Source organism: Neolamprologus brichardi, chromosome 18 (genome assembly GCF_056152115.1).
Source record: "Neolamprologus brichardi isolate AB-2024 chromosome 18, ASM5615211v1, whole genome shotgun sequence".
In the NCBI taxonomy this organism is placed as follows: Eukaryota; Metazoa; Chordata; class Actinopteri; order Cichliformes; family Cichlidae; genus Neolamprologus; species Neolamprologus brichardi.
The window spans coordinates 26025845-26052453 of NC_142121.1; the positions used below are offsets into that span (position 1 = coordinate 26025845).

The window sequence follows — 26609 nt, forward strand, 5'->3', positions numbered from 1 at the left end:
TTGGCTGAGAAACCTCCTCTACTTCGCCAGGACCTGTGAGAGTTATGAAGCGTAGCGGGCACAAGATGAGTTAATCACTTCTGCAAATGAGCGCGGCGACTGAAAGCTTGGATTCATTTATCAAGCCCACAGTGACCTGGCAAAGTCAGATAATATTTGACCCCGGCACAAGTGTTGTGCGATTATCTCAAAGACAAGAGTCTGTGTACGTAAATGAAGCAGTAACAAGAAACATCTATCTAGAAACTACTTAACAGGAGTTGGCATCTAAAGCATTAGAGTGGATCCAACATTCACACTTAGAGACGTTGATAAAATAGGCAGATGAAGATTTCTCTTTCCTCCTCCTCTCCTCCCAGGTTGAACTGACAGGGGAGAGTATTGGGTTTCTAAAAACGCACGTCTAAAGCTCAGCTTTACTGCCAAAACTGTCAGCATTGTAGCGCACTTAATTTATATTAAATTACCCTGAGCATAACTCCCAAACACCTAACAAAGCCCACAGTTGTATTTGCCATCAGTGGTTTATTTAGAAATAATCTTTAGGATTTTTCCATCCCTTCCATCACTGTCAAACCTGCATGATATTCCGTGTCACTGTTAATTTTGCGCGCAGCCCTCTGCTGACACGGCTGAGGTAAACTAGATCAACAGCCCGTGGACACACGGCTGCCTGAAAATGGGCTCGAGAGAGAGGGAGAGGAGAAACGGCTCGAATCGATGGAGCTAATCACCCAGCTTTTCATTTTCGACCCGACAACAAGAGCGGGCTCTGTGATTTGTTATGCAGAAAATAACAACGTAAATCTTTTACCCACGAAAGGCAAAAAGAAAAAGAGCCATAAACGTCCTGCTGAGGACGATTAACTTTGCAGGTATTTCCGCTGGCCAGTTTAAAAGTTTGCTTTTTAAAGTTTGCTGTGAGGGATTCACCCTGAGATCACCATGAATGTAAAAATGTACTAACTGTGACCCACTGCAATAGAATTACCACCATCATCTATTTTTCCATAATAAGGGATGAAGTCACACCACTTTTACCGACTCAGAAATATTGTTACCATGCCACATGCAACTACAGTGACCACAGTGTTGCATTTATTTTTACTATAGCTTGACTTGCATGCGAGCTCCAAAACTGTTTGGCTTTAAGTTTGACAAGGGAGCAAAAGTGAAGCTCCCAGCTGGGCCCCAGCATGCTGAAAGGTTGAAGATGAAATTCTGTATTATTAAAATAGTTTGTTGCTGTCTCTGTCTGCCAGTTTTTATATTTGGTCTTATTATTTTTATAAATCCACCCAATTCTTCCATCTTTTTCCACTTCAACTCAGGGTCAGCGTGGGGCTGGAGCTGGATCTCAGCTATCACAGAGCAAGAGGCGCGGTACTCTCTGGACATGTCGTCGATCTGTTGCAAGGCTAACAAAGAGGGACAGACGACCACTCACACCTACAGCCACTTTGGAATCACCAGTTAAGCTAACATGGAAGTTCTGGACCGTGGGAGGAAGCCAGCCAGGCGGATTCAAACACAAGACTTTCTTGATGTGAGGTGTTGGTGCTAACCATTACAGCTATAGTGGCCCCCTCACCAAAATCATGCTGTTCTCAGCAAAATAGAAGCAAATATAATTAAATTAGACGTGCCTAACAGGCTATTTTAATACCTTAAGGCGAATATTACTTCCACAACATTCAAATTAAAAAAGCTTTACATGCCGATGACCTGCTACTTTCCCATGAATTGCGTGGGAATTTATCCATCCACGTTTCAGCAAAGTTTAAAACAGTTGAAAGGAGAAACCAGTAACCACCACTGGACGCAAAAATATCGTCAGCACTCACCCACCAACTTAAAGAAAATAGCATGGCACGCATAAAAGCACCAACCCTTCTATCTGCTGCGCTCACAGACATGTAAAAACATGCATAACCTCAGCACATATCCATCTAAGTCGAAGGCCTACTTTCATGTTTTCTTCTGCAGTTAAGTGAGATAATTGGCCTTTAAATCACGCACTGCGGCCACATGAGACGCTCTAAGTTTGGTGTCTGATGTCAAACGCTGCAGATTTATATCCTTCCTCCCCATGCAGGTTTAATTTGTCAGTTCATCTCATGCCTATGTGGGGATCTACTCATGCATGACTATATTTTATAGACAAAAGGAGCCGAGGCTGACATCAGAGTGTCTACACTGGCTCCATAGATATCAGCTGTGATCTACTTTATGTGGACTGGCTGAGAAATAACAAAAGGGAGGTATGAAAAAAGATATAAAGAGCATAAAAATGGTTTATACTACCAATTATAAAATAAATGCATATACTTCATAAGGCTGTCTCTGATAATCTCATGTGTTTCTAATCTGCTTGGACTTCCTGTAACAAATTACTGAAAAAAAAACAGGCCGTTTATTGCAACTCGGGCTCCAGCAAGAGTCAGTTCTTCCATCAGCATCACCGGCACAACCTCCCAGATAAAATAACTCAATCCAAATAAAGATCTCTACCTCCCGGTTTCTGATTCCCCTCTTTGGGCACATTTACAGATCTACTCCAGCAAAGACGGCTGCTCGTAAAGCTCTGACCTTTTTAGATCCACGGGTGGAAGTAATTTGAGCAGCAACGTAATGAGCAAACGTCCAGTGTCTCCACAGTTTGACATTTTTAGGTAATTTTGCTTGTTTAAGAGTAGAAGTCAGTTGCTTTTCCTGGCACGGGCCCCCAAGAGCAATGAAATCATATGTGGCAACTGCCCTTTAAAAGCCCCACTGCTCACAAATGTTCTGCGTTACATCTGATAAACAAAGACCCAGCCTGAGAAACAGGACAGAGGACAGTAATGTAAACACGGCTTTATCTCCGAGTCCTCCTTCAGAGCCTCCCTGCTGGCACTGAGGATTATGTGTGAAATTACAAAAGTTCTGCGGGATTTTTTCCTATGAGAAGGACAGCAGCATTCAAGCTGCATGTCAGATAGATGAGCCTTAATGAGAAAAAAGTATTGGGTTACGAAACAGGATTTCTCAAACTGATGTGTGAGACACACAGAAAAAACATCCTGACGTTTTCCTTCACACGAAAACTTTGTTAATGTGTAACAGAAACAGGCCGGCTCGCTGCTACAGCAGCAAAAATCATGAATTAAGTAAGCCACCATGTAAAATCTGCATCTCTGAAGGGCAGCAGGTATTCGGTAAAGCAGTGAAATCCGAATGATGAAGAGTGTGTGGATGTGTTTTCTCCGATTTTACCATTTTTGTTGTAAAGGTATTAAACCTGTTACATAATTGCTCCACTTCACTACTCCATCACTGTATAGTCTGCATTAAATCTCTCACACACATTTGAAATTACAGTTGGACTCGTGTACTGCTTTCTGCCTAACACATTATAAAACCTTCTTGGATAAGCCACGGTGGTAATTATGAATTTAAAAAATATCTGGACGGCAACCAGAATCTTTGATTTTTTTTCCCCCCCAACCAGGATATACTGCAATATTCAAATGATCCAAAAGCTACTACTTTCACACGCCCTTTCTCCTCTCTTAGCTCGACTCTTGTTGAAAGCTGCAAGATGTCTTCATAATGAAAAAAAAGACACGACAGCGGGCACTGTTCTCATCTGGAACAGTGCCTGAAAAGGGCTGAAGAGGAAATGTGATTAAAAATATATATATATTTAAGGAAATGCTGATTTGGACCAAAACAACTGATAAAGAAAAAATGTTTTTGTGAATATTGCAGCTGATAAAAATAGTTTGCAGTCTAAACACTTCCATATTCACATATACAGTAAAAAAAAAAAGAGGTTTGTGATTGTTTTTTAATCCCATTAGAGTCACTCCTGTATGTTCCTGTTTTAACTATAAGGATCTAAAAGAAAAAAACAGACAGTGATACCCTACGAGCGATGCAGTGTTTTAGATACTTGGAAATAAACTTTGGTTTCAATAAAAGCCAGTTTTACCAGTAGACCCATGCTCCCCAACTTCATGCACATCTGCATAATGACACGTTCGCTGTGTATGTCTGTGTGTTTAAGAGATGAAAGAAGACATGAAAAAAAAAAGGAAGACAAAAGCACCGAGAGTAAATAACATAGCTCTTAATTACCGCCTGCGTTTCTGCATGATGTCAATAGGCCTGTTGACAGCACACGGTGATCCCCATATGTTCCCACTCCGCACTGTGATACTCCGTTCCACAGAGTAAAAGAACCCACAGTTCGTTGGCACACTCATCTTTTCTTTAGCCTACTCTCTGTAACTCGTTCTCACCCTCCTCTTCTCGGCGACTCCGCTTGTCTCCCTCTCTTGGTTCTCCTCAGCTTGTGGCCGCTCTCATCTCTGTAAAGTCCGTCCCGCTTCCTCGTCTGTCTCGCTCGATCAGGCTGTCCAGCTCTCCACGGCTTCCCGGGAGGTGGCATTCCCTCTGGCAGGAGTGGACACCAGCACTATGACCAGCGGCTCCGGAGGAGTGCCAGGATGAATGGCACGATGGAATCTGCCGCCCCGGGCGAAGCTGTCGCTCCTGTATTCTGGTGAAGATTTGCTTTCTCTGGGATGATACGTATAAATTTTTGAGTGTAATCTGTCCTGAGCACCTGAATTCCTCCAGGCTGCACTCTCCCAGCTGCACGTCTGTCTGCCTCGCAGGCTGTAGAAAAAGCTTTTCATCACTCTCAGCAGAGCTCCATTAATCGCTCCCCCATGTACATCTTGTCTTTGCTCTGGGTCTAAATGTAACGCAACACTGTTGCCCTCTTCCCCCTCTCCCTTTCTGTCTGTCTGCTCTCTCTCTCTCACACACACACTCGTCTTCTGTTTCTCTCCCTGTGCTTCCTCCTACCCCCTTTGGCTGCTACACCTTTAATCACCGAACAAACAGACTTATTTCCTTTCCCTGGACAAACTTGCTCTCCTGCTCCAGTCTGTCACAGTAGTCCTGTCATCTGCGTGTGTGTGTGTGTGTGTACTTTTTGTTCAGACGTGCCACAGAATGTGCACAGAGCTGTACAAGCTGGTTGTGTAAATGTGTGTGTTAGTGAGCGTGTGCACTGCTGAACAAGTGTGTATGCAGGCATGTGACTCAACAAGTGTCTCTAGGTGTGTGTGTGCATGCGTGCCTGCGTGTGTGTGTGTGTGTATGCATTAGACTTAAAGGGGAGCAAGTTTCAGAGTGAGGTCAGAGCTGAGAAAAGGGGCGGGAGAAGAGCCAGCACGGTCCCTGCCTTCCCTAAATGTTATAGACATTTTAACCCCTTCCTGCTCACTCTCTTACGCAATCTTAATACCACTGCAGGATCGCACTCTCTCATTGGGCACAGTGTGTGTGTGTGTGTTGGGGAGGCCATGTATGTGTTAGGTAAAGAGATTGATGGCAGGATGAGTGTGATACGGTATTACAATAAGTAGCTCTTGGGACACAGACTGCTGAGAACGAAGAACACACACACAAGCACATACACACACACACGCACACACACACATACACACACACATACACACACACACAATATGTACTCATGCACAGGCTTAGGCACACGCAAGGTCACCCATGACCTAAACAGACTGTGTATTTGAAGAGCATAAATGTGAAAAGTAAATATGAAACCTTAGCTTAGGTTAACTTTCTGTCTCCAAACGAAGAAATCAGCAAAATGAGACACGAGGCAGCTATTTTAGAGACAGAGACAGATTAAATGTGGTTGTTTTTCACTGAGGACAAACAGCTTTGTAAAATTTTTAATAATTTGATAATTCCTTGTTACAATTTAGAGAACATTTGGTACTAAATATCAGTTTTAATTGTAATAGTATCCACTGACCAGGTGCTAAAGCTGGACTATAGGACATTGCAGCCTAAAGATATGAACTGTGGTGTTTTTTAATAAGTATATATATTTTAAACTAACTAAAACTGCAAGCAAAGAAGTAGAAGCAATTCATGGACAACATGTGTATCTGCTCTAGAGCCTATCAGATACAAGATATTTAGGACCAATACAGATATTTGGTGATTTAAATATCTGATATTCCAATATATCCGCTGATATTTTCTGTTTTTTCAGACATAAAAAACAAAAGCAGAGTTGTTTTGTGTAGTTTTTCATTTACTCATTTATGTTCTGCCGACTCTGCTTGGATCAGCAGGTTGGTGCCAACAGGGAATTTTGCAGAGTGCCCTCTGGTGGACAAACTATAGAATATGAACACTCGTAAGATGTTATCGTCATACCATAAATCATTACATTTGCATTTATGAGCCATAATAAATAAAAAAATAGATAAACAAATAGAGAATATTTGCTGATAACGTCGTTCCGCTGATAAATCGATCAGCCTCTAATCTGCTCTAACACAAACTGCAGTTCTTAGCATATCCACCTAATTACTCAACATATGTTATTTGTAAACCAAGGAGCTTATCATTCACTATATGCTTGTAGTATTAATACTATTAAACTGTACTGTTTGCAGCACTCATGTGAAAAAGGAAGTCTTCACAGGAATCTATGCACTCCTTTTAAAACCTTAGTACACCCCATGATTCAGTGTCACATTTATCTGCAATAATTTCTATATGACTTCATCAAATTCCTCCACACCAATAATTTGACCCACTTTTTTTTTGCTGTTTCAGTTCATGGAGGTTTGCACAGCTCACTTAAGATCCCACCACAGCATTTTAATCCGGTTGAGGTCCATCTCAACTCTTTTCTCTTTTAGCCATTCTGTTGTACCACTTGTGCTCTGGATTATTGTCCTGCTGTGGAACCCAATTCAGCTAAGCTTGAGCTCACAGAGAGATGGCATCACATTTGAGTCTAGAATACTTATATCGAGGAATTCATGGTTGCCTCAGTGATTGCAAAGTGCCCAGGTCTGCAAAATGAGCCCAAATCATCACCCCTCCACCACCGTGCCTGACAGTTGGTATGTTTGTGCTGATATGCTGTGTTTAGTTTTTGTCAAATACTACATTGTGCATTATGGCTTAATCTGTCCAAAGGACATTGTTCCAGAAGTCTTGTAGTTTGCACAAATATGCCAACTTTCTCCTGGTAGCCTTTCCAAACAAGGCACACTTGTTCTGTGTTTTTCTAATCATGCTGTCATGAACTTTAACATGTAACATGCTAACTGAAGAGCCTGAAATGTTGGTCAAAGTTGTCATTTTTTAAAGGTTCTCTGAGGATTACACAATCTGACCTTGGGCTGAATTTTCTGGGCTATCCACCCCTGCAAGGTTGTGGCATTGTGTCAAGACATTCAGAAAATCCCTTTTCACAATGCTGCACACCGTGTATATGCTTGTTGCATACGCACCTGTGTAACATTTCCCCACTGTGCAGCCCCCAGCCTTAGGTTAGTTTACACTATTGGTCACCTGCTCATTCTGTTTATGAAATTTTAAAGTTGAATAACCACAGTCGGTGTTGCACAAGACAGCACTGCATTGTTAAGTTCAATGAAAGCACGTAAGCTAAATGACCAAAAGAAGCTATTTTAAGCTTAGGATGAATTCATGTTAATGAAATTATGTCAATCTTTTTTTTTTGTCAATATTTAAATTTAAAACAAGCCATCGGGACCTATTAAAAAGTGTGATAACAGACACTGCTGATAGCATCTTCAAGCTACTTGAATCTTTGCAAAACCACCTGCTGCTAGCTAGAAATCAGAAATGTGTTTGTGTGCCTATAACGTTGTTGTTTAAAACGCAAGAATCGTGAGCAAAAAAACTCATAGTTACAACCAGGACGAGCGAAAAGCCCGACAGACATAGAATGACCCGAGGAATGACGACTTACTGTCAAGCTACACAAAACACATGTCCATAAATGGCGTTGTGCTTCATTCTGCGCTATGATATGCTTCAATTAAATTGGCAAATCAATCAATAGCATCACTTCATCATCATGGAATTCACAACCGTTAGCACGGAGACAATAGGTGAGGATGGAAAAGAAAATGCAAGGAAATAAAAGTATCACAATATAGACTCAATAGTTTCCTTTAATATGAACCAGGCTCCTTTCAGAGGCCAGAGGGTTTAAAACATCACAGGACCACTGCTCTGCTACATACATATGAAAATCTTATTACCCTAAATGCAGAAAGGTCGTTTCCTTGGTTTTATATTACAACTTTATATTTCCATTGGTTGAGACACACACAGCACAGACAAATTACAACTGCAGTGTTTGCTCAGTCAAAGTATTTGATATGACCCTTTACTATAATACAAAGGTACTGTGTCTGCGGTAGTCAAGAAAAACTTCCATTTAAGGAAATCTGAAGAGGTGCACACAAAAAGGACCAATCGTAACCACAATCTGAACAGACATACAATACTGCTTTGCATTACAGCTGCGGCGAGACTGAACTAGGAACGGTCACAGCTTATAAATCCAATCACACCGACTACGGTGAATTCAAATTTAGCCGTGAGCAGGAACGACTGTGGAAGAGTATTAGAATCAGATCCATCATTATTTGATGAAGGAGTCACTAAATCGAAGTCTAGTTTCCTGCTTGTATTCACAAATATTCTTTGTGAATTTATACACTACAAATATTGTACTAGCGTCCAAGCCAGGCTTTTGAAAGGGAAGACTCGATCCCCTGTGGGATGAACAGTGTCCTGATGCAAAGGGAGGAGACTATGTACTATGAATTAAACTTTACAGGCTCTGCACTTTCTGACACGTTTTCATGACAGGAAAATTGTTTTCATGTGCGGTTAGAAGAATTGAAAGTGCTTATACAACACGGTGCAAGAGCATTGTTCTTTGTAATCTAGAGTGGACATGAACACACAGACACACACACACACACACACACTTGCTGGTTGGCAGCATACCAGAGGATTTCAGAGTGTTTCATGAATCTGCGTCACTGGTGGTGGAAGAGACTTGATGTCTGAAGAAAGACAGACATTAAATGTTTGGTTCTGCTCAGTGTCTTCACTTCCCCACTTAAGAGAGTCGAGCTCCGAAGCGCTTGGATGCCAAGGCCGAATCGATGTTACAAGGTCACTTTTGGAACTCACAAAATGATAGATTCTGGCTGAACTTTCAGTGGTGGATTTAATAGTCCACTATTTGCAAAGCAAGCCTCATGACATCATGTGTTGGACGCACGAACGAATGGTTAACATTCTTGAATAACGAGCTGTTTTGAAGTCATCGAGGAGTACTGTGTGTCAAAGTAGCCGACTGTCAGCGAACACACCGTCTCTGATTTGTAAAAGTAGCTAAAACTAACCAGATGTTTAAATGAAAAAACCCAAAATATTTATTTAAAAAAATGCAAAAAAGGACATATTTAAATTGCAGAATCTGTTGGACACATTTCTCCAAAAAATGTACATTTTATTTGTCTTTGTCATCCAGAGATGACAGATCTACACACCTGCATAACATCTCGTCCAAATAGGCGATTGAAGCTTCAATCAAGTGAAAAATGACCTTCAAATTGAAAATGTGGGTATGTGTGGAAGCCACATTGTTTCCAAAAACAGAGTTTAAAGCAATTAAGTAATGCCCTCTCATTGCTCAATGCTTATCATGATCTCATTCCAACAAAATTAAAACAGATGCCACGATGGTTGCAAACAGTTTGTTCTTCTATATCTTGCGCTGTAGAAGCAAGGAAATGCTCTGTAAGTAACCTGCACTGATCGCATCACAAAGATGTTAGACGTCACATGCTGTCCTCCTAAATTTGCCGGTGCAGAACATCTGGGTGTGAACACACCTTCACACCCAGACTTCATGTCAAATCAAGTGGAAATGTTCTAAATAAAGCTTTTATACACTTTTTTGTCGTAAATTAAATGTGTTGACTGAGATTGGCACAGCAAAGTTTAGCAGTGTTATTAAAGCAGCTGCACACAAACATACACACACGGCATGTAACAGGATCACCAGGAAGGAATATTCACAAAAGTAACTGCTTCCTTTAAAGGAGTTACATGCTGCTGAATACGTATCAATTACGCATCTTCACAGCTACCTGAACTGCAAAACTGACACCACCGCCTTCCCGCAAAAAACACAAAACCCCTCCCCAAAAAACAGACAGTTCAACTTATTTCTTCACAGGCTAAATGTCATCAAAAATATTGAGCATGTAACAAAGAAGCAGCACCAGGTGTCAGGCTTTGGCTGTTGCTTGTGGCCTATATTTAACTTTCGGCGTCTCTGTGATGTCAACGTCATGCTACACCGTGTACTGTAGTAAAGGCTAGTGTGTCACCTCATGATTCATTAGGCTGCCATCTGCTAGCACGACGGCTTGCTTTTGAGGCTCATTTTATTTGAGGATTGGGTGGATGACAAACTTGCGCAAACAAAGACACGCACACATATGAAAAACCCAGAAATGCATACACACAAAACTCACATTAATAAGCTTGTGTGCACACTCAGGTGAATACTGCTTTACCAAGGATGTCATTATGGAATAAAAAACATAGGAAAATGTATGAAAAAAAATAATCTTATTTCTGCCAAAAACAAATAAATAAATAAGAAAAAAGGGACTTTGCATATGCCCTAACAGAGGGACGGCAAACTTAAGCCCTGGGGATTAAAATTGTCCCATTAAAGACTCAAATCTGGCCCACTCCATGGCTTCAGGAAATGTAAACGAGGGCTTAAACATGTGGACTTTTACTGTATTTTCACACGTTTTATAGCATTTTCTGCTGATACAGACCTTTTCTTAGTTTTCTAATTACAAGTCAGTCAACCAATGAGTTACCAGAACTCTCTCCTGTAACTTTATATATCTATTTCCTACAGTTACATATCTATTTCCTACAGTTACATATCTATTTCCTACAGTTTAAGTCCAAACAGTCGTGCTGACACATTTCTTTCATTTCCTACAGCAGCATTTATATGTGATGTGGAAAGACTGAAACATATTGTTGGAAATGCACTTCTTTTTCTTAATAATAATAACATCGCATTTCAAACGTTAAATGTGTAGCTAAACGTCTTTGAACAGACAGAAAGGATAGTGTCATCGCTCTGGCCGACTATGTGACCCTCATATATTCAATAAATACGTCCATGTCTGTAGTGGGTACAATTGTTGCACTAAGGTTTGTGAAAAAACTAGTTACACATATACATACAGTAAATTAATACCTCACTGAACAATAAATGTACTTTTTTTAGAAACTAAAAAAAAACTCAGCTTTGGTATCATGCAGCCGATCATCCTGTAACTACACTGTTAGAGTTGACCTTTGTTTGGAAAGCAGCCTTTTAGTAAAAAGTGTCCGTGTGAGGATCAGTTTTGGGTTTTTTTGTCTGGCAGTGTTTTAGACTCTTAAAACCTTCAAACTGAATACGAATAAACGCGATGGCCCTCGATGTGTAACGACTCATCTAGAGATTCAGAAATAAAAGTAGTAAAATTAGTAAAAGTGTGAATTTGAAAGAAAAAAAGCTTGTCACACAGAGCAATGCGTAATCTAATGTAGCGAATACAGCATCACTACACAATCACAACATGGAGTCTGTTTAGTGGAACTAAAAAAGCCTATAAACACAGTTATAATCCATGCGCACAGCTCCCAATCGTTCACTGAACTCTCGCTCGTTCTGCAGCACGTCTCGGTATAACTTAGTCGGTTTCCCCCTCTAGTGGTAGCAAACCATTCGGCCTGGTATTGTCGACACACAGATTGTGTTGGGAAAAAAAGTTTGTGTTTTTTTTAAGAAATGCCAATATTCATTAGTAATTATCTAAACTTTCTCTTGGAACACAATCATGTAAGTTGTTTTATTTATTTATTTATTTTTTGGTTTTTTTTGTTTGCCGAATGATCCTCTCTGAACTTTGGATAAAAGAAAGGCCTGTTACGTCCTCTCGCACTGTGAATACAGTAGAGCAGCTGGTGCTGAGTTTCGGCAGCGTTAGTGCTGTCCCAGGCCGCTGCTCGGGAATCGATGAGGCTCTGGAGGCGATTGGGGAAATCAGTCATGCTGAAAATATGGAGTACAGCAGTGACGCACAGAGCAGCTTCACACAGGCCCTATTGACTAATCTGGGCGTGTGTTTGTTGTGGAGGGGGGACGAGCAGCTATATTGGGACCTCTGACATTGACACTGTTAACCTTTGGTTGAGTGACCTTACATGGCACTTTTTGTTTTCCTTTTTATTCTTTCCAACATTTCTAAGCATGTCTACAGAGCATCGTTATATTGTGTTTTCAGCCTGGGAGCCCGCTGTCTCTCTTAATCTACTGCTGCACTCGTTATCTGTGTGCTAAAAGCCGCCCTATCTCCACCCAAGCACCCTATCGCTCCTTCACCACCCTCTCTTCTGTGCCTTTCCCCCCCATTTCTTTAGATTATTTATTTTCCCACTTGGTCAGCCATTGCTGCTGTATCTCTTACTTTCACCTCACCATGTCTCTCCCCATCACTCCCTGCTTCACATTAATGGCGTCTCCTCAAACTATCTTCTCATGATACCGTCTGAGAGCTCTCGTCTCCGGCTATGTTTGCTTAATGCAGCGACATGATGAGGGTTTTTTTATGCAACACACGACCAGAGAAGCCATAAAAATGTGTTGTGTGTTGTGGAGAAAGTTATAAGGAGTGAAGGGGGGGGGGGGGGGGGGGGGATGAATAGTGTCCTGGTACTGTCAGTACAAAAGACGATGAGAGTGTCATTATTGTGATGGTCACATTTGGATAACACAGACTCCTTTGTCTGTGTGTGTGTGTGTGTGTGTGTGTGTGTGTGTGTGTGTGTGTGTGCGTGTGTGTGTGTGTGTGTGTGTGCGTGTGTGTGTGGGGCAAGAGGGCAGAGATATTATTTTTCCTAAAGATTTCAAATATCTATCTAAATTAATTTCAGAACTATTACTCCTGTCGCAATGGCTTCTTCTCATTATCGCACAATAAATAAAGTTGTCGCCGTCTTTACTTGTGCTTAAAAAGAGAAACTTCCTAAATGCTTTCAGGGTTTCTTTTTTTTTTTCTTCAATCAGAAAGTTCAATGTACAAATCAGGTAATAAGAGAATAGAGGCTTGTTCTGTTCCCGTCTGTCCTTCTGTATTTCTGGCTGTGGTCTTAAATCTCCTGCTTTGATCTCCTCATATGATCCAAACAGGCTCACAGCTGGAGGAGTTCGGATGACACTCGTGAGGCACATGCCTTATGCCCAGAGTTCAGAAAAGTTTGCTGCACTGCATACTGCACTGTAAAAAAAGTCCACAACAGCTCCAAAATGGGTGTTTTTAGTAAGAAGATTAACCCTCCCCACTACATCTGGAGTCATTTAGGTCCCCAGGTTCCCCACGGTGTGCATCAAAGTTCTTATTTTAACGATTTCAAATCTCTGTTTTGTTTTCTTTTGTTTTTTTATGTCTGTAAATTGAAACAAAGTGTCCTCCGTGGTCTTTTTCACAGATTTAGTAGATCTGACATTTTTCCCGATTACGCACATCTCCAATTACGCCAGGTGTTCGCGTCATCAGTCTCCCCAGCAAGTTATCACGATTGTACTGTAAGATTTGACAGATTATTTAAAGGACTACATAAAAACACAGATGTTGTCTCCCACATCTGCCACTCGTATGGACATTGCTCTTATAAAACATAAAAGTCCTGCACCGCATGATGATGACACCAGGCCTAAAGCAGACAGCACAGCTTGGCTTGAGTCCCCCGACAAAGAGAGACGTCAGAGAACATAGACATTGATCCAGCATGCCACCCAAGGCCTGCACCCCAACAGCAACAGCCCCTGGCTCTGGCACACACACAACCACTTGCGTTAGTTTTAACGGGCATTAGACTGGATTTAAGTTAATCCAGAGTTTTAAACAGCACACAGGTGCAGATTCAGCATTACATGCACTGAGTCAAATATATTTTACTGGAAAAAAATACACAACAAAGAACGAGCAGATGATCAAATCAATATGATGCGATGACAGAGACGAGGTGTCAATTAGACACCTCGTCAAACAATTAGACACTTCGTCTAACAATTAGACGAGGTGTCTAATTGTTACCCATCAGCTTGTGTTTTATATACAGCCAGAAACAGAAACAAGCCAGCTTCCAATATTTCCTAAATGTCTGCAAACTCGTGTTGCCTTCACTGCCCATCAGTAAAGATCGTCGCAATCACAGTACCCCTGACGCTCAACTGGATACATACCCAATGCATGAGTGCCTGCGGGTGGAGAAGTTGCTGTGCATCTTCCTTGGAAAGCGAGAATCCTTGTTCATCATTTTATTGGCGGGTTCAAAAAAAAAGTTTGGCTGAGTTTAGAGAATCGTCAAAGCACCAGCTTCTGCGTCAATAAAGAAAAATAACTTCTGCCGTTCGAGCGAAGCCCCCATACTGTCCGGAATCAGAAAGAGAGTCTGCACAAATTCCTTTATGTTGACTGTCGTCACAAGTTATGGCATCGGGAGGCAGGTTCCCTTGACGGGACGGAGCAGGAAAAACAGATCCAAGAAGGACGAATGCAAAACAACTGCAACATGCAAAACAGCAAAACTCATCAGCTGCACCTGACAGGAGCAAGAATGGGAGTGAGAGCAACAATAAGCCAGGCCTGTTGAGTCTGCGTTTATCACATAAAACCTAACTATTAAAAATGATTCACTTCCACCTCAGTGCAAAATCCATGAACCAAAGTGCATAAGAAATAAAAAACTGACTGGCTGTTCTGGTTTGGGTCCCAGCTGTACAGATATGTCCATTTGTTTGGAAGGAAAATCAGAAAGGTTCAGCTCAGAGTGTGTGCACGTGAACAGCCTAAAAAGGCAAAGAGTCTTGGCTGTTAAAGACCTATCGCACAGCGAGTTAGCATATCGCCTCACTGTATGTGAAAGTATGGGGCCGAAACAAATCTAATGAAACTGAGGATGGTGTCAGCTGTCAGTGCTCATCTGGGACTAATTCCTCACTGGTTCTCCTTTCGGCTCACCACAGATGTGCCAAGATAAACGCTTCTCTTGTATTTTTTCTCTCTCTCTCTTTCATACTCCTAAATAGGAAACACCAAGCTTGAATTCGTCCAAGTGAGCTTCTAACTGTCAAAGCCGAATTCCTCACCAACAACCTCCAGGCATTCTTTATCTTTAAAAGTCAGGTCCGACAACCTCAACACAGTTTTGCCTCTGTGAAAGTGGACTACCAACAGAATTAGCAGAGTTATTCTGAGCAGGAGGAAGAAAGAAAAAAGCTGGAAAGAGTGTTATAATCCCATCAGATGCTCCCTGGAGTGGGCTGTCCCATGTAGTCCCAGTCAGCGGGCCATAACAGACTTCTGCTCTCTCTTCTCTTCTCTCCTGAGAGTGGTGGGACCAAACCGGGGCTTAAAACAACAAACAACAACACTGTCTCCACTGAGAGAGAGAGAGAGAGAGGGAGAGAGGGAGGGAGAGAGAGAGAGAGGTGGGTAGGGTGCTGCGTGGTAAAGAGGGAGAGAGTGAGTGAGAGCAACTTGCACAAAGAGAGAGGGTGTGGACAATGATGGTCACTGCCTGAGAAAGTGGACGAATATTAAAGGTACTTTGTGTTAAAAATGTATTTTTTTATGTTTTAAAGTGAAAAAGAAGAATTTTAAGAGTGCATCATTTTTCTTTTTGTGAAAAAAACAACAACAACTAAAAAATGGGTTTCCTTTTCCAATATTGAGCTTTTATGATTTTAAAATCATAAATATAAATCCATCTTTTTTTATTTATTTAATTTTATTTATTTATTTGGGGGGGGGGGGGGGGTACAGTGAAACATGTAATTGTGGAAATATTTCAGAGAAGTTTTCTAGTAAAAGAGGAAATATTTCCTAATGAGAAGGAAAACAGTTTTGGGGTCATTACTCCAATAACTAATTAACTAAGAAGCGACTTGGAAGTGAAGAGTTCTCAGAAACAAAGAAACAATCAAAAGGCAAAACTTAAACAACTACAAGCTGCTAAACCTTCTGCTGGAACATCGATAAACTTAAGACTGTTTGTAATCCATCCATTACTCTTAATACTTATCAGTCCAAGACTGAAAGGAAAGAAAGAAAAGAAAATTTCTCTGATCCAGTAACAACATTTCTCAACAGCATCAGGCTAGAAAAACATTTTTCATCTCATTTCCCCCCTAAAAATATTTGAGTCCCCACAGAGTCAAACTCCAGCAAAGGAAATGTCTCTTTCCCTGACTCAGATCCATCAGAGAAACACAAATGCATCCTCCGGAGAGGCTCTCTGCCTGCATCTCACAACTTAATGTCCTCTAGTGGAAGAGAAGGGGAAATGCATGTTGAGGATCCTCAGCGTCGCCACACGTTTTTCTTCTGCTATTTTAACATACACCTCTGTCGAGGCTGCGAGCGCAGCTCACTGCGTTGAGCAGATGACCCATATGCAGAAGCTCAAGGTTTAAATAAACAATGTACCCATGTTTTAATGGAAGTAGTGACCCAGGATTATTACTTCAGTGGCTCAAATTGAAAGGAATAAGTCAGGATCATCACCTATAAATGGGTGACAAATGAAAATGTGTATTCTGAGAGGAGTAATCTCTTCCATTATGAAAGTGCTCTCATCTGCAGGGCTTGAGGGAGCATGAAAACAATCACATCCTATTCCCTTCACACCGGATCTGTGCAGTTTAGCACCTGTGGGAAAGTTCAAAGCTTTCCAGTATTATCATCAAAACAAAGCACCGAAGGAGGGATCAGTTCCAGAGACTTGAACAGTGCTCTTGCAGATCATGGTGGCACAACACCTTGCTAGGATTTAGTTTGTTGGGTTTTTCCCCCTTTAATTTGTCACCTGTCTACACAGCCACTTCTCTAAAAAGAAATACAGTCGACGATCTGCAAACTGTAACCACTTTAGTTGCAAATAATAACGCTGCTTTATTTATTTTAAAAACCCCTGACTGATTACATTGCTCGAGAAATGAATGCATCCAATAAATAAAGCAATAATTTGCGTGTTTGTGTTTTCTGGACAGTTTTTATTTCCATTCTGATAACGTGACTGAAACACTGAATGGAAAAAAAAACTGTCATTACAGAGCTGGCTTGAAAAAAAAGTTTATTGAATGTTTAAAAGTTTTTCGTGGAAAAAAAAAATCCTTTTGACTCGGTGTCTCTGGAGGGGAAAAAGAGACTTCATCAACTTAGACACAAAGTGAAAATAAATTTGCGCGCACGTTCTATATTTGAGCGGCCTGCGACATTAATTTTCCGCCGGACCCCCAGTTTGTTTAATTCTTCCTGCTTGCCAGTCATCCTGCAATAACTCATGTCCATCCATTTATTTGAGCTGTGACACTGCAGGCGGAAACTTCCTCAATGGCCTGGCCTCAGAGCTGTGTAAAACAAAGCCTGACATGCTGAGTATCTGCGCTGCCCTCCAGATATCTGACAATCACGACTGAGCCTTGAAGTCCACTTGACTTCTTTTCCTCTAATATTTAGATTTTTAACAGACACCCCGAGCTCAATTAAACAGTTTACAATAAACTCTGAAATAGAAACATATCCACCAATGTCAAATACACCACCGTTTAAATGCTGCATGTTTAGATTTCCTACAGGGCACGCGGCTCTCGTAGGAATGCTCCTGCCAATAAAAGTAAGGCAGGAATTTACAGCACCAGCTAGAGTTTCTCTCGAGCTTTTAATCTGATTTCACTGAGGTTGATGTGCCTGACATCGGTGCAACAAGCTGGAGACACCGTGCAACAGCGCCGATTTGCATGGTGCCTACATCTGAGTGTTTATATGCTCAGAGTACACACTGGAGACATTTGCTTTTTAAAGTGCTTTACAATTTTCCACAACAGGCTCTTCTTTTGAGGACACGAACAGGTGTGAGGGAAGAGAAATACACAGTCCCGTCAGAGTCCTGTTTATTCTCCCTATCTCGAGAAGTTATTGTCAAATGCAATCTAATTGGGGGACTAGGTAAATGTTTAAATTGCACTGAAAAGAATAAAATCATGAGCCTGACGTGATTCAATAACGGATCATAAAACTAAAGCTATCCACAGGTACCAGAGCAGCGCTGCCTGATAGAGAGACTGCTGCGTTGTTTCCAAAGAGATTTATGACAGCTGCAACGGAAGAATAAATTTAAGGTGTTTAAAACTCGGCAGGAAATATCCAGTTGTTTGAGGTGTGCTTTCGCAGCGAGTGCAGCGATTAAAAAGTGCGGCTGTTAAACAAGAAGACGTTGCTGAAAGAAAGAAGCGTGTCCTTAACAAGTGGAACAACAAACTGCTGATCCTGTGACAACACGGATGTCGCTGAGCTGTGTTTACTGACATGATGGAAAGCAAAAGGTGAACAAAGCTTAGGAAAAACACTCCTGGCTGCAGGTAATTCAGCACTAAAGCTGACAGCGGGTTTGGAAAAGCGTTTCTTAATATAAACTGAATGCTCATCAGCAGCTACGCTGTGAATGAATTCTATAATTAGCAGATTTCATAGAAAGAAGAAAAAGCTAAACACAAGCAGGAACCATGCACCTATGTGCAGTCAGTAAATAAGGGCAGGTCTATTTATGGAAATGAAACTTTAGCACATTATGAGAACAAAATTTGGATTAGATCTTACCAAAAAAAGGCTAGTTTTATCCTGGCAGAGGAGAGCAGGCATGACTGAAACGCATGAATATAAGAACATCTTGTGGTCAGTCTTACTTTAATAAGATAAGCTTCAGGGCAACCATTTTTGTGGTGTGAAACACTTGGACAAAAATACACTTGAACGCATCAACATCTCCAACCGAGTGGAGTAAAGATAAGTCATAAGGCTGTTCTTCTTCACCAAATACCAATAGGAACAGCAAAGAGCACCAAACAACTCTTACATAGCCCCCCACCCCCCTCCATATGCATCATCCATGTGAACATTCGATAAGAATAGATGGCTTTTAAATGAGAAGAATCCTAGTTGGTGGATTTGGAGCAGAACTTGCATAATATTAACACATCTTCAAAATCTGCAGAAAAATAAGCTTTTTTTTTTTTTTACATTATTTTGAGTGAGAATAATGCAAAGTGCAACAACTGTCATCTATATCATCTTGGCTGCAGCCATAAACTCTACCTGGGGGTGTGGGCCAGGGTGAAGCGGCGCCTCTGGAGGTTGATGCTGCGGTTCATCAGCAGCTTCCTGAAGAGCAGCGGGGAATTTCGAGGAGACCCGCGCGGCGAATCCTTGGGTGAAACCTTTGGAGATCCTCCCGTGGAACCCCCTATGGTCCTGGACATGAGCTGAATGACGGGAAGCCGGGACAGCTTTTGTTCCCGGGGGGTCTCATCGACTTCAGATTGTTCTTCCTCGGAGCTCTCGGAGCACAGGTCGTCCATGATGAATAGATAGATGGTCAGTGGTCAAGCGATCGCTCCCTCTTTGCTCGCTCTCCCTTTGAAAAATGTTGTCGTCAGGTTTGTTTAAAGACTTTTGTGTGACATGACATATGAAACGGGTGAGGATCTGGGCCTGCTCATCATTGCTCCGAAATTCTCTCAGAGATCTCAAGAATAAAAACCTGTTTTCGAAATCTAAAATGGACTAGACAAGAAAATTGACAAAGCTACCTCTCTACCTTCAGTTGTGCTCTATCAGCTCCGTTGTCTCTTCCTAAAGACCATGCTGACTGCCGTGCTGGCCGTTCAAACATTAGTGTTGATGATAAACTCTCCCTGCCTTCTTCCCTCCCCCAGGCTTTGTTTACATTACTGTTAGGCCTTCCCTCTTTCCAACTAAATATGGACGTCTGATTTACAGGGAGTGGAAGCATGACAGATTACCTCCTTCTGCTCCCCTATCCCTCTTTCCATCCCTCTACTTCCCCCCTCTTCTCTCCCTTGCAACCCTAAGGAACATATTGTTCATCAACTTCAAACTGTGCTTCATAATTACTTCCTTTCCAAATTCCGCCTGTGTATAAACATTAAGCCATCGCCTGGCTTGGCCTTCGAGCTCACCTTACTTACTCTCACTCCCAAGTTTGCATACTCAGGCTCCCCCCCCCCCCCGCACTCCCTGATGTGCTATCTGTTGTGAAGTTGCCTATTTCCTCAGAGACAGCTTCTTTGCCTTTCTCATGCTCTGAGCGCACCAGGAAGGATCACATGAAGTGCCTCTGACTATAAAAAGCAGAGGTAGATAAAAGCTATAGAGAGCATGGGTGCTGTCACGATGGCACTCTCTATCTGTGACCAGAGGCAACAACATCTTCTCCCTCACCCAATCTCGCTGTTTATTGCCGGAGAGTGAGAAAAGGTCCTCCTGTGATTAAGGACTCATAACTAAACACCGGCGCTGTCTAGAGTAACTAAAATAACCTAGGGAGCTGGAACATCTGACACAGGACTGAACCTATGACCAACAGCTGTTTAGAGAAAACAGGAAATAAAAATTGTTTGCTTGAGAGCTTTTGTGTGTGTGTGCATGTGTGTGTGTGTGCATACACTCATTAGCACTGCACTGCATTAAATTTGGTGCTGTTATTTCTGCTTATCCATCTTTATATCTAGAAATGAGACAAATAATCTTTTGCAGCTCATCTCAGAATGTGTTTTACTGTCATTTTGTCTCAGTTCACTCTCACTTCGCTCATTAACCCGACCTCCAGGCACACCTTTATTAACTCTGTACCCCACATGTTCAGCACACGCCAGCCAAACTTAGTTAACATTTAACATCCAAAGAAACATGTTTTTTTTTTAAGCAGTCACTGGAACCAGGCTGAGCAGCAGCAGCCTAAAGCACAAACACGATTTCGTTTTTTTCAGAGCGACGATATCAGCGAGCACGGAAACAAAACATTTCTGGCGTTTCTGCAAGTGGACGGAGCTACAGCACAGCCAGCCGGAGCCAAGAGGACTGTGAGGAATATGGAAATAATACTATATCACTTGGAGATGTGCAATCATGAGAGCAAAATGAATAGATGAATAAAGTCAAATTATGGGCCTGTTATCGTTGTCATCAACTCTCAGAGCCACAGAGGCTTAAGAGCTACCCAGTGCCCAATCAGATTCAGATTTAAGTATTCCTGAGGCACATCTGGAGTGGAGTTCCTCACACTGAGGCCATTTGTGTGTTTCGAGATATTCCCCTTTTTACAGAATCAGACCTCGAGACAGCACCATCAGCTGAATGCTTCTGTCAGCATAAAGCTTGCTTACAACTTTTCAAGAGTGGCTCAGACTCGCAGCCTCTCATGTGACTGCTTCTATGATAACTGAGACTGAGTAGTGTCTGGAATGGGATGACTGTTAGTTTGGAAAAAGGCTTTCTGCTTGTTTCTCGATACGAGATTCACCCGAAAGTTTATCCCGCAATGAAGCATGCCAAAGACAGAAAGAACAAACCCCCCCCCAGAAAAAACAGGGCTCATAGAAAACATTACGCTGACTCACTGTCTCCAAACATCCATCTGGAGATCCCATCTGCTGTGGACAGAGCATGCTTACAACCTTCTCTTTCAGAGCGACGTTGTAATTCCAGGTTTTCAGGCCTCAGCTGCCAGCAGGAAGCGTGCATCAGACACTTTCAGACATCGAGTATGACACACTTGGAGAAAAGGCTCACACCAGATCCACTTTGTTTGTAAACCATCTGCTTTATTCCGGGTAGGAAATGGTTTGTCTTTTGAGAACATTCTTCCTCAGATGTTTCATAAAAAGCTGCATCCCTCCCAAGCTGCTGAGGTCCATCCTGGAGTCATTTAATGCAAATTTGATGTATATGATGTAGGAAAGGAAACGGGAAAGGTTATCCTAAGATTTGCAGCATTGTCAGCTATAAAGCATCCTAAGACTTCTCTATAAACACTTTCTCTGGCATCCCATCAAAACTGCACTACCAACTGGTAAACAGGAGAGCACATGGCTCTCTTCAAAGAAAGGGAACATAATGAAAGGCTTTCTAGTCCTTCGATATCCCTGCTGTCATGTTTGTAGCCGTGCTACTTTATACCTGCTGTCATATAAACATTTATGAAGTAAATAAAAGTGAAACATCACAGTACTTACCCCTATTTTTTATGTGCTGCGTTATAGCAGTAATCCGTTAGTATAAATCTAGATGTGATGTTTATAGTGCACCTGAAGGGTTTTTTCGGCATTTTAGGGCCCCGTACGTGCATAAAGAGGCTGGCAAGATGTGTTTTTCCAAAGTTTTAATTTACAAACCCAATGCTGAAAAAGGCGGGATGCTGCGTAAAATGTAAATAAAAGGAGAACGAAATGATTTGCAAATATCATAAACAGGTATTAACAGAACACAGAAAGCGCATCAAATGTTTGAATTTGATGGCAGCGACGTGTTTGAAAACATGTGGGACAGGGCGATGTATATACCTTTCAGCATTGATGGTCTGTGGGCACTAATGCACTCACATGCCTATGGAATGGGCAGCTTGCACATCTGGAAACTGTTAAGCACTGTTCAAAGTGCAGGATTTGGAACCGAGCGCTGATAACATGCTGGACGGTCCCTCGGCTCTTTCGTCTATGAGATGTGGTGTCTGGGTTTTTCAAAAAGAATTTCACATTTTGATTCGTCTGACCACAGAACAGTTTTTCACTTTGTTTCAGTCCGTTTTAAACAAGCTTCGGCTCAGAGAAGACAGCAGCGTTCGTGGATCGTGTCCAATTACGGCTTCTTCTCTTCACGATAGAGCTTTAACCTGCATTTGCGGATGGCACGGTGAACTGCGCTCACAGTTCCATGACAGAATTGTTCCTGTTTTTAATGCAGTGCCGCCCGAGAGCCAAAAGATCATAGCCATCCAATATTGATTTTCAGCCTTGTCCCCTGCACAAAGAGATTTCTAACAATTTTCTGAATCTTTTGAGGACATTATGTACTGCAGATGATGATTCAAAGTCTTTGCTATTTTACGCTGACGATCATAATTCTGCAGTTGTTCCACAATTTGTAGACAGAGTTTTTTGCAGCTTGGTGAACCTCTGCCTGTCTAGGATGCTCTTTTTAAACCCAGTCATGTCACTGACCTGCTGCCAGTTAACCTCATTAGCTGTAAAATGTTTCTCCACCCGATTGTTGCCCTCGTTCCAATGTTTTTAGATGTGCTGTTGGAATGAAATTCCAAAATGAGCTAATATTTTTGTTAAAAGCAGTACAGCTTCTCAGTTTATATATTTGCCATATTGTTCAATTGTGAATAAAATATCTGTCAGTGAAAAAGCAGTTAAAGCTACTTAACCAGGAAGTATAAATCTTGACATTAAGATTCTCTTTTGAAAGAGTGTCTTTGGCAGGAGAGTGTGCAGCAACTGTGTGCAACTTCCCCAGGCTCTACCCGCTGGGTGGGGATTGCAGCGCAGTGGTAGGGTCTGCAGGAGAGTGAGTCAAGAAGTGGTGAGAAGTTCACAGTGAAGTTCTAGAGCACCTTTGATGGGACGTGTTATGGCCTAAGACTGACTATAAGCTGACCTGACCTCCTACATGAAAAGGTCATGTTTGATCAGTTGACAGTTACACAAACACATGAAACACAGTGTGTGTTGTTGCAGCAGAGCATGCTATAAAGTCAAAAAAACAAAACTTATGACCTTTTATAGTTGCATAATATGTGTCAAAAGAATTCAATTTACCAGAAAACAATGAGTATCTTTTCCAGCTTGCAAAGTCTCGTGCTGCAATCAATAGTATCCAAATGTGACTGTAATACTGAGAACTGTTACCGGAGATGACCCACAGAATGCATTTATGTAGTGCTCTTATTGACCACTGAAAGTGTTTCGCATGATAGGCCACTCATCGATCCACATGCAAACATCATAAAGTACTTTTTCTACTCAGTACATACATCGCTATTCCTATCACACAAACACACGCACGCACACACACAGAGAGATGGATACACTGCATTAAGCGGAGGGTTTTTTGTGGTTCGGCATGAAAAGGACGAATTGACATGCCAACGGAAGAAGCCAGGGATTAATGAATGAATCATTTCACCTCCTGAGCCACATCCGACCCCAATAACCTGCTGTCCTCGTTGCCATTACAATAATACATTTTCCAATTTTGTTGGCTATACTTTTCAACAACACTGAACATGTTTGTGTTCCCTTCTAGATTTCTAGTGAGCTATACTGTCTCACAAAAGTTGCATTTCCTGCGAAAATGCCGGGTAAATGCCATATAGTGGAAATCGTCTTCCGAAAACCGCTGAAGAAGCGGAACAATTTGCTGAAAAGAGGTGAAGAAGCTGAACTGTGTGATGAAGATGGCTTTATTTGAAAGGGTACACTAAAGAGTGTCAAGAAAGCAGAGGGAGCGAGAGCAGGGAAGACATGCGACAACCGCCACGGGTAGGATACGAACCTGCGCCTGCTCTCAAGAAACAGGAAATCAATAGGTTGATGCCTATGGGATTCACCCAATGAGAACTTGGCAGCAACGTTCCCAGCTCTGTTCTCTTATATCTCCATCTCAACATTGCAGCTGTCTTCAAATATCAGGGACTCACTTAACTCTCAGTAGTCAAAGGAGCTTGCAAAGAAAAGCGTCTGGACTTCTTAAGTTACTTGAAGACGTTTCACCTCTCATCCGAGAGGCTTCTTCAGTTCTAAGGTCAAATGGTGGAGAGTCCCAGATATAAACCTGGTGGGAGTGTCCCCCCACAGAGGGACAAAAGGACCCCCTGATGATCCTCTAATCGCCTGAGCCAAGGTGTGGAACTGGGTGTGGGTCCCAATCAGCCAGAGTTTCGGGTGAGTTCATTGTGAAACCTTATCGCATGATAAGGTGGGGCCATCGCATGATAAGGTGGGGCCATCGCATGATAAGGTGGGGCCAGGTTTCACAATGAACTCACCCGAAACTCTGGCTGATTGGGACCCACACCCAGTTCCACACCTTGGCTCAGGCGATTAGAGGATCATCAGGGGGTCCTTTTGTCCCTCTGTGGGGGGACACTCCCACCAGGTTTATATCTGGGACTCTCCACCATTTGACCTTAGAACTGAAGAAGCCTCTCGGATGAGAGGTGAAACGTCTTCAAGTAACTTAAAGAAGTCCAGACGCTTTTCTTTGCAAGCTCCTTTGACTACGATGACCTGGATGACTGAGAACCTACACAGACAAACTCTCAGTAGTCTTTGTACATCAGATCCTGATAATAGAGCCTCTGAAAAGTCCAGAGTAATCCCTCCTCTTTGGATCAATGATTATATTCATCAGGATAAAAGAGAGCACAAAAAAGCTGAACAGAGATGGGAAAACAAAGATCTTCCTTTTCACTTTATTCACATGAAGAACATATTAACCACGCTCAACTGAAAAAACGTCCGACTTCACTGGCTCATGAGTGTCAATTTTTTTTTATTATTATTTTATTATTTATTTATTTTTTGCTAGTAAGATCTATGGTATCAGGTCACAGTTCACGATTGGATCCTATCAACTTGTCCAAGTGTAGTCATCTACTTATGCCTATCTACCAAAGCCTATGGCAGCTGGGATAGGCTCCAGCCCCCCACGACCCTGAATTGAATAACCTGAAAGAAAAAGGAATGGATGGAATGATCTCCTTGATATAGTTTCTAATATGTGCACTTCTTTCTGCCCAGTTGACACTATTTCTCCCAGATTTCTTCAAGAGACTCTACCTGTCATTTCCCCTGGGTTTCTCTCGATTATCAGTCAGTCACTCATCTGTTTGCACAGATTACTTTTAAACAGCTGGTATCATCCATCTCCTTTAAAGACCCTCCATGTATCCCACTGTTTTTAAACAGATTCCAAAATTAATTTCTAAAATTCTAAAATACACTAAAACCAGCCTGAATCATTGATACAAGGCTGGATGGATCCATGCCTTCAAGCTGTTTACACCAAATTCTGACCATATCCTCAGAATGTCTCGGCACGTCTGCTACCAATTTTGGAAAGCCCAAGCAAACCTTGTTCTTATATAACAAGAACACCACTGTCCTCTTATGCTGCTGTGGCACATCTACTTCACTAATGGTAAATGGACTGGTTCTTATATAGTGCTTTTCTAATCTACCCGAGCACTCAAAGCACTTTATACATGCCTCATACCCATTCACACAAGCTCTTTTTTCTCTGCTCAAGTGCTTTCTATCTAACATTCACACTTATTCATTCTCTGATGGATGAATCGTAGAGCAACTTGGGGTTAGTATCTTGCCTAAGGATGCCTAGGCATGGAGACTGGAGCAGTCAGGCATTGAACCACCACCACCTACAGCCAACCAAATAATAAACTTTCAAGGTAGTTTCTCATTTTCAGACTCTTCTCTATAAACCTTAGAGGTGACTGTGTGGCTAAAATCCCAGCAGATCAGCAGTTTGTGAAATCCTCAGACTAGCCTGTCTGGCACCAAACTCTAAGCGATGTTCAAAGTTGGTTAAATCCCCTTTCTTCCCCATTCTGAAGCTCATTTTGAATTTTAGCAGGTCGCCTCAATCATTTCTAAATGGCCAAACGCACAGAGTTGCAGCCATGTCACTGGTTGATTGGATATCAAAGAAGAAGCCCGTGAGGTTCACCGTAACTAATAACAATATCAAACAGATGTCTCCGGATTC

At 41.9% G+C, this 26609-nt stretch overlaps 1 protein-coding gene across 3 annotated transcripts in view; it reads right to left on the reverse strand.

The window, feature by feature from the left end:
* LOC102791393 (3',5'-cyclic-AMP phosphodiesterase 4C) overlaps positions 1-15321 on the reverse strand; it is a 37645-nt gene extending 22324 nt beyond the window's left edge. The window contains exon 1 of one of the 3 annotated variants that reach the window (XM_087831443.1): positions 14204-15321. In XM_087831443.1, the coding sequence (XP_087687569.1) occupies positions 14204-14277 (74 nt within the window). In that variant the 5' untranslated portion in view covers positions 14278-15321. Of the gene's footprint in view, positions 1-4119; positions 4895-14203 lie in introns of those variants that run through there. The other 2 variants (XM_087831442.1, XM_035905992.2) reach the window with 2 other exon arrangements.
* Between the last annotated feature and the right edge of the window lie 11288 nt (positions 15322-26609).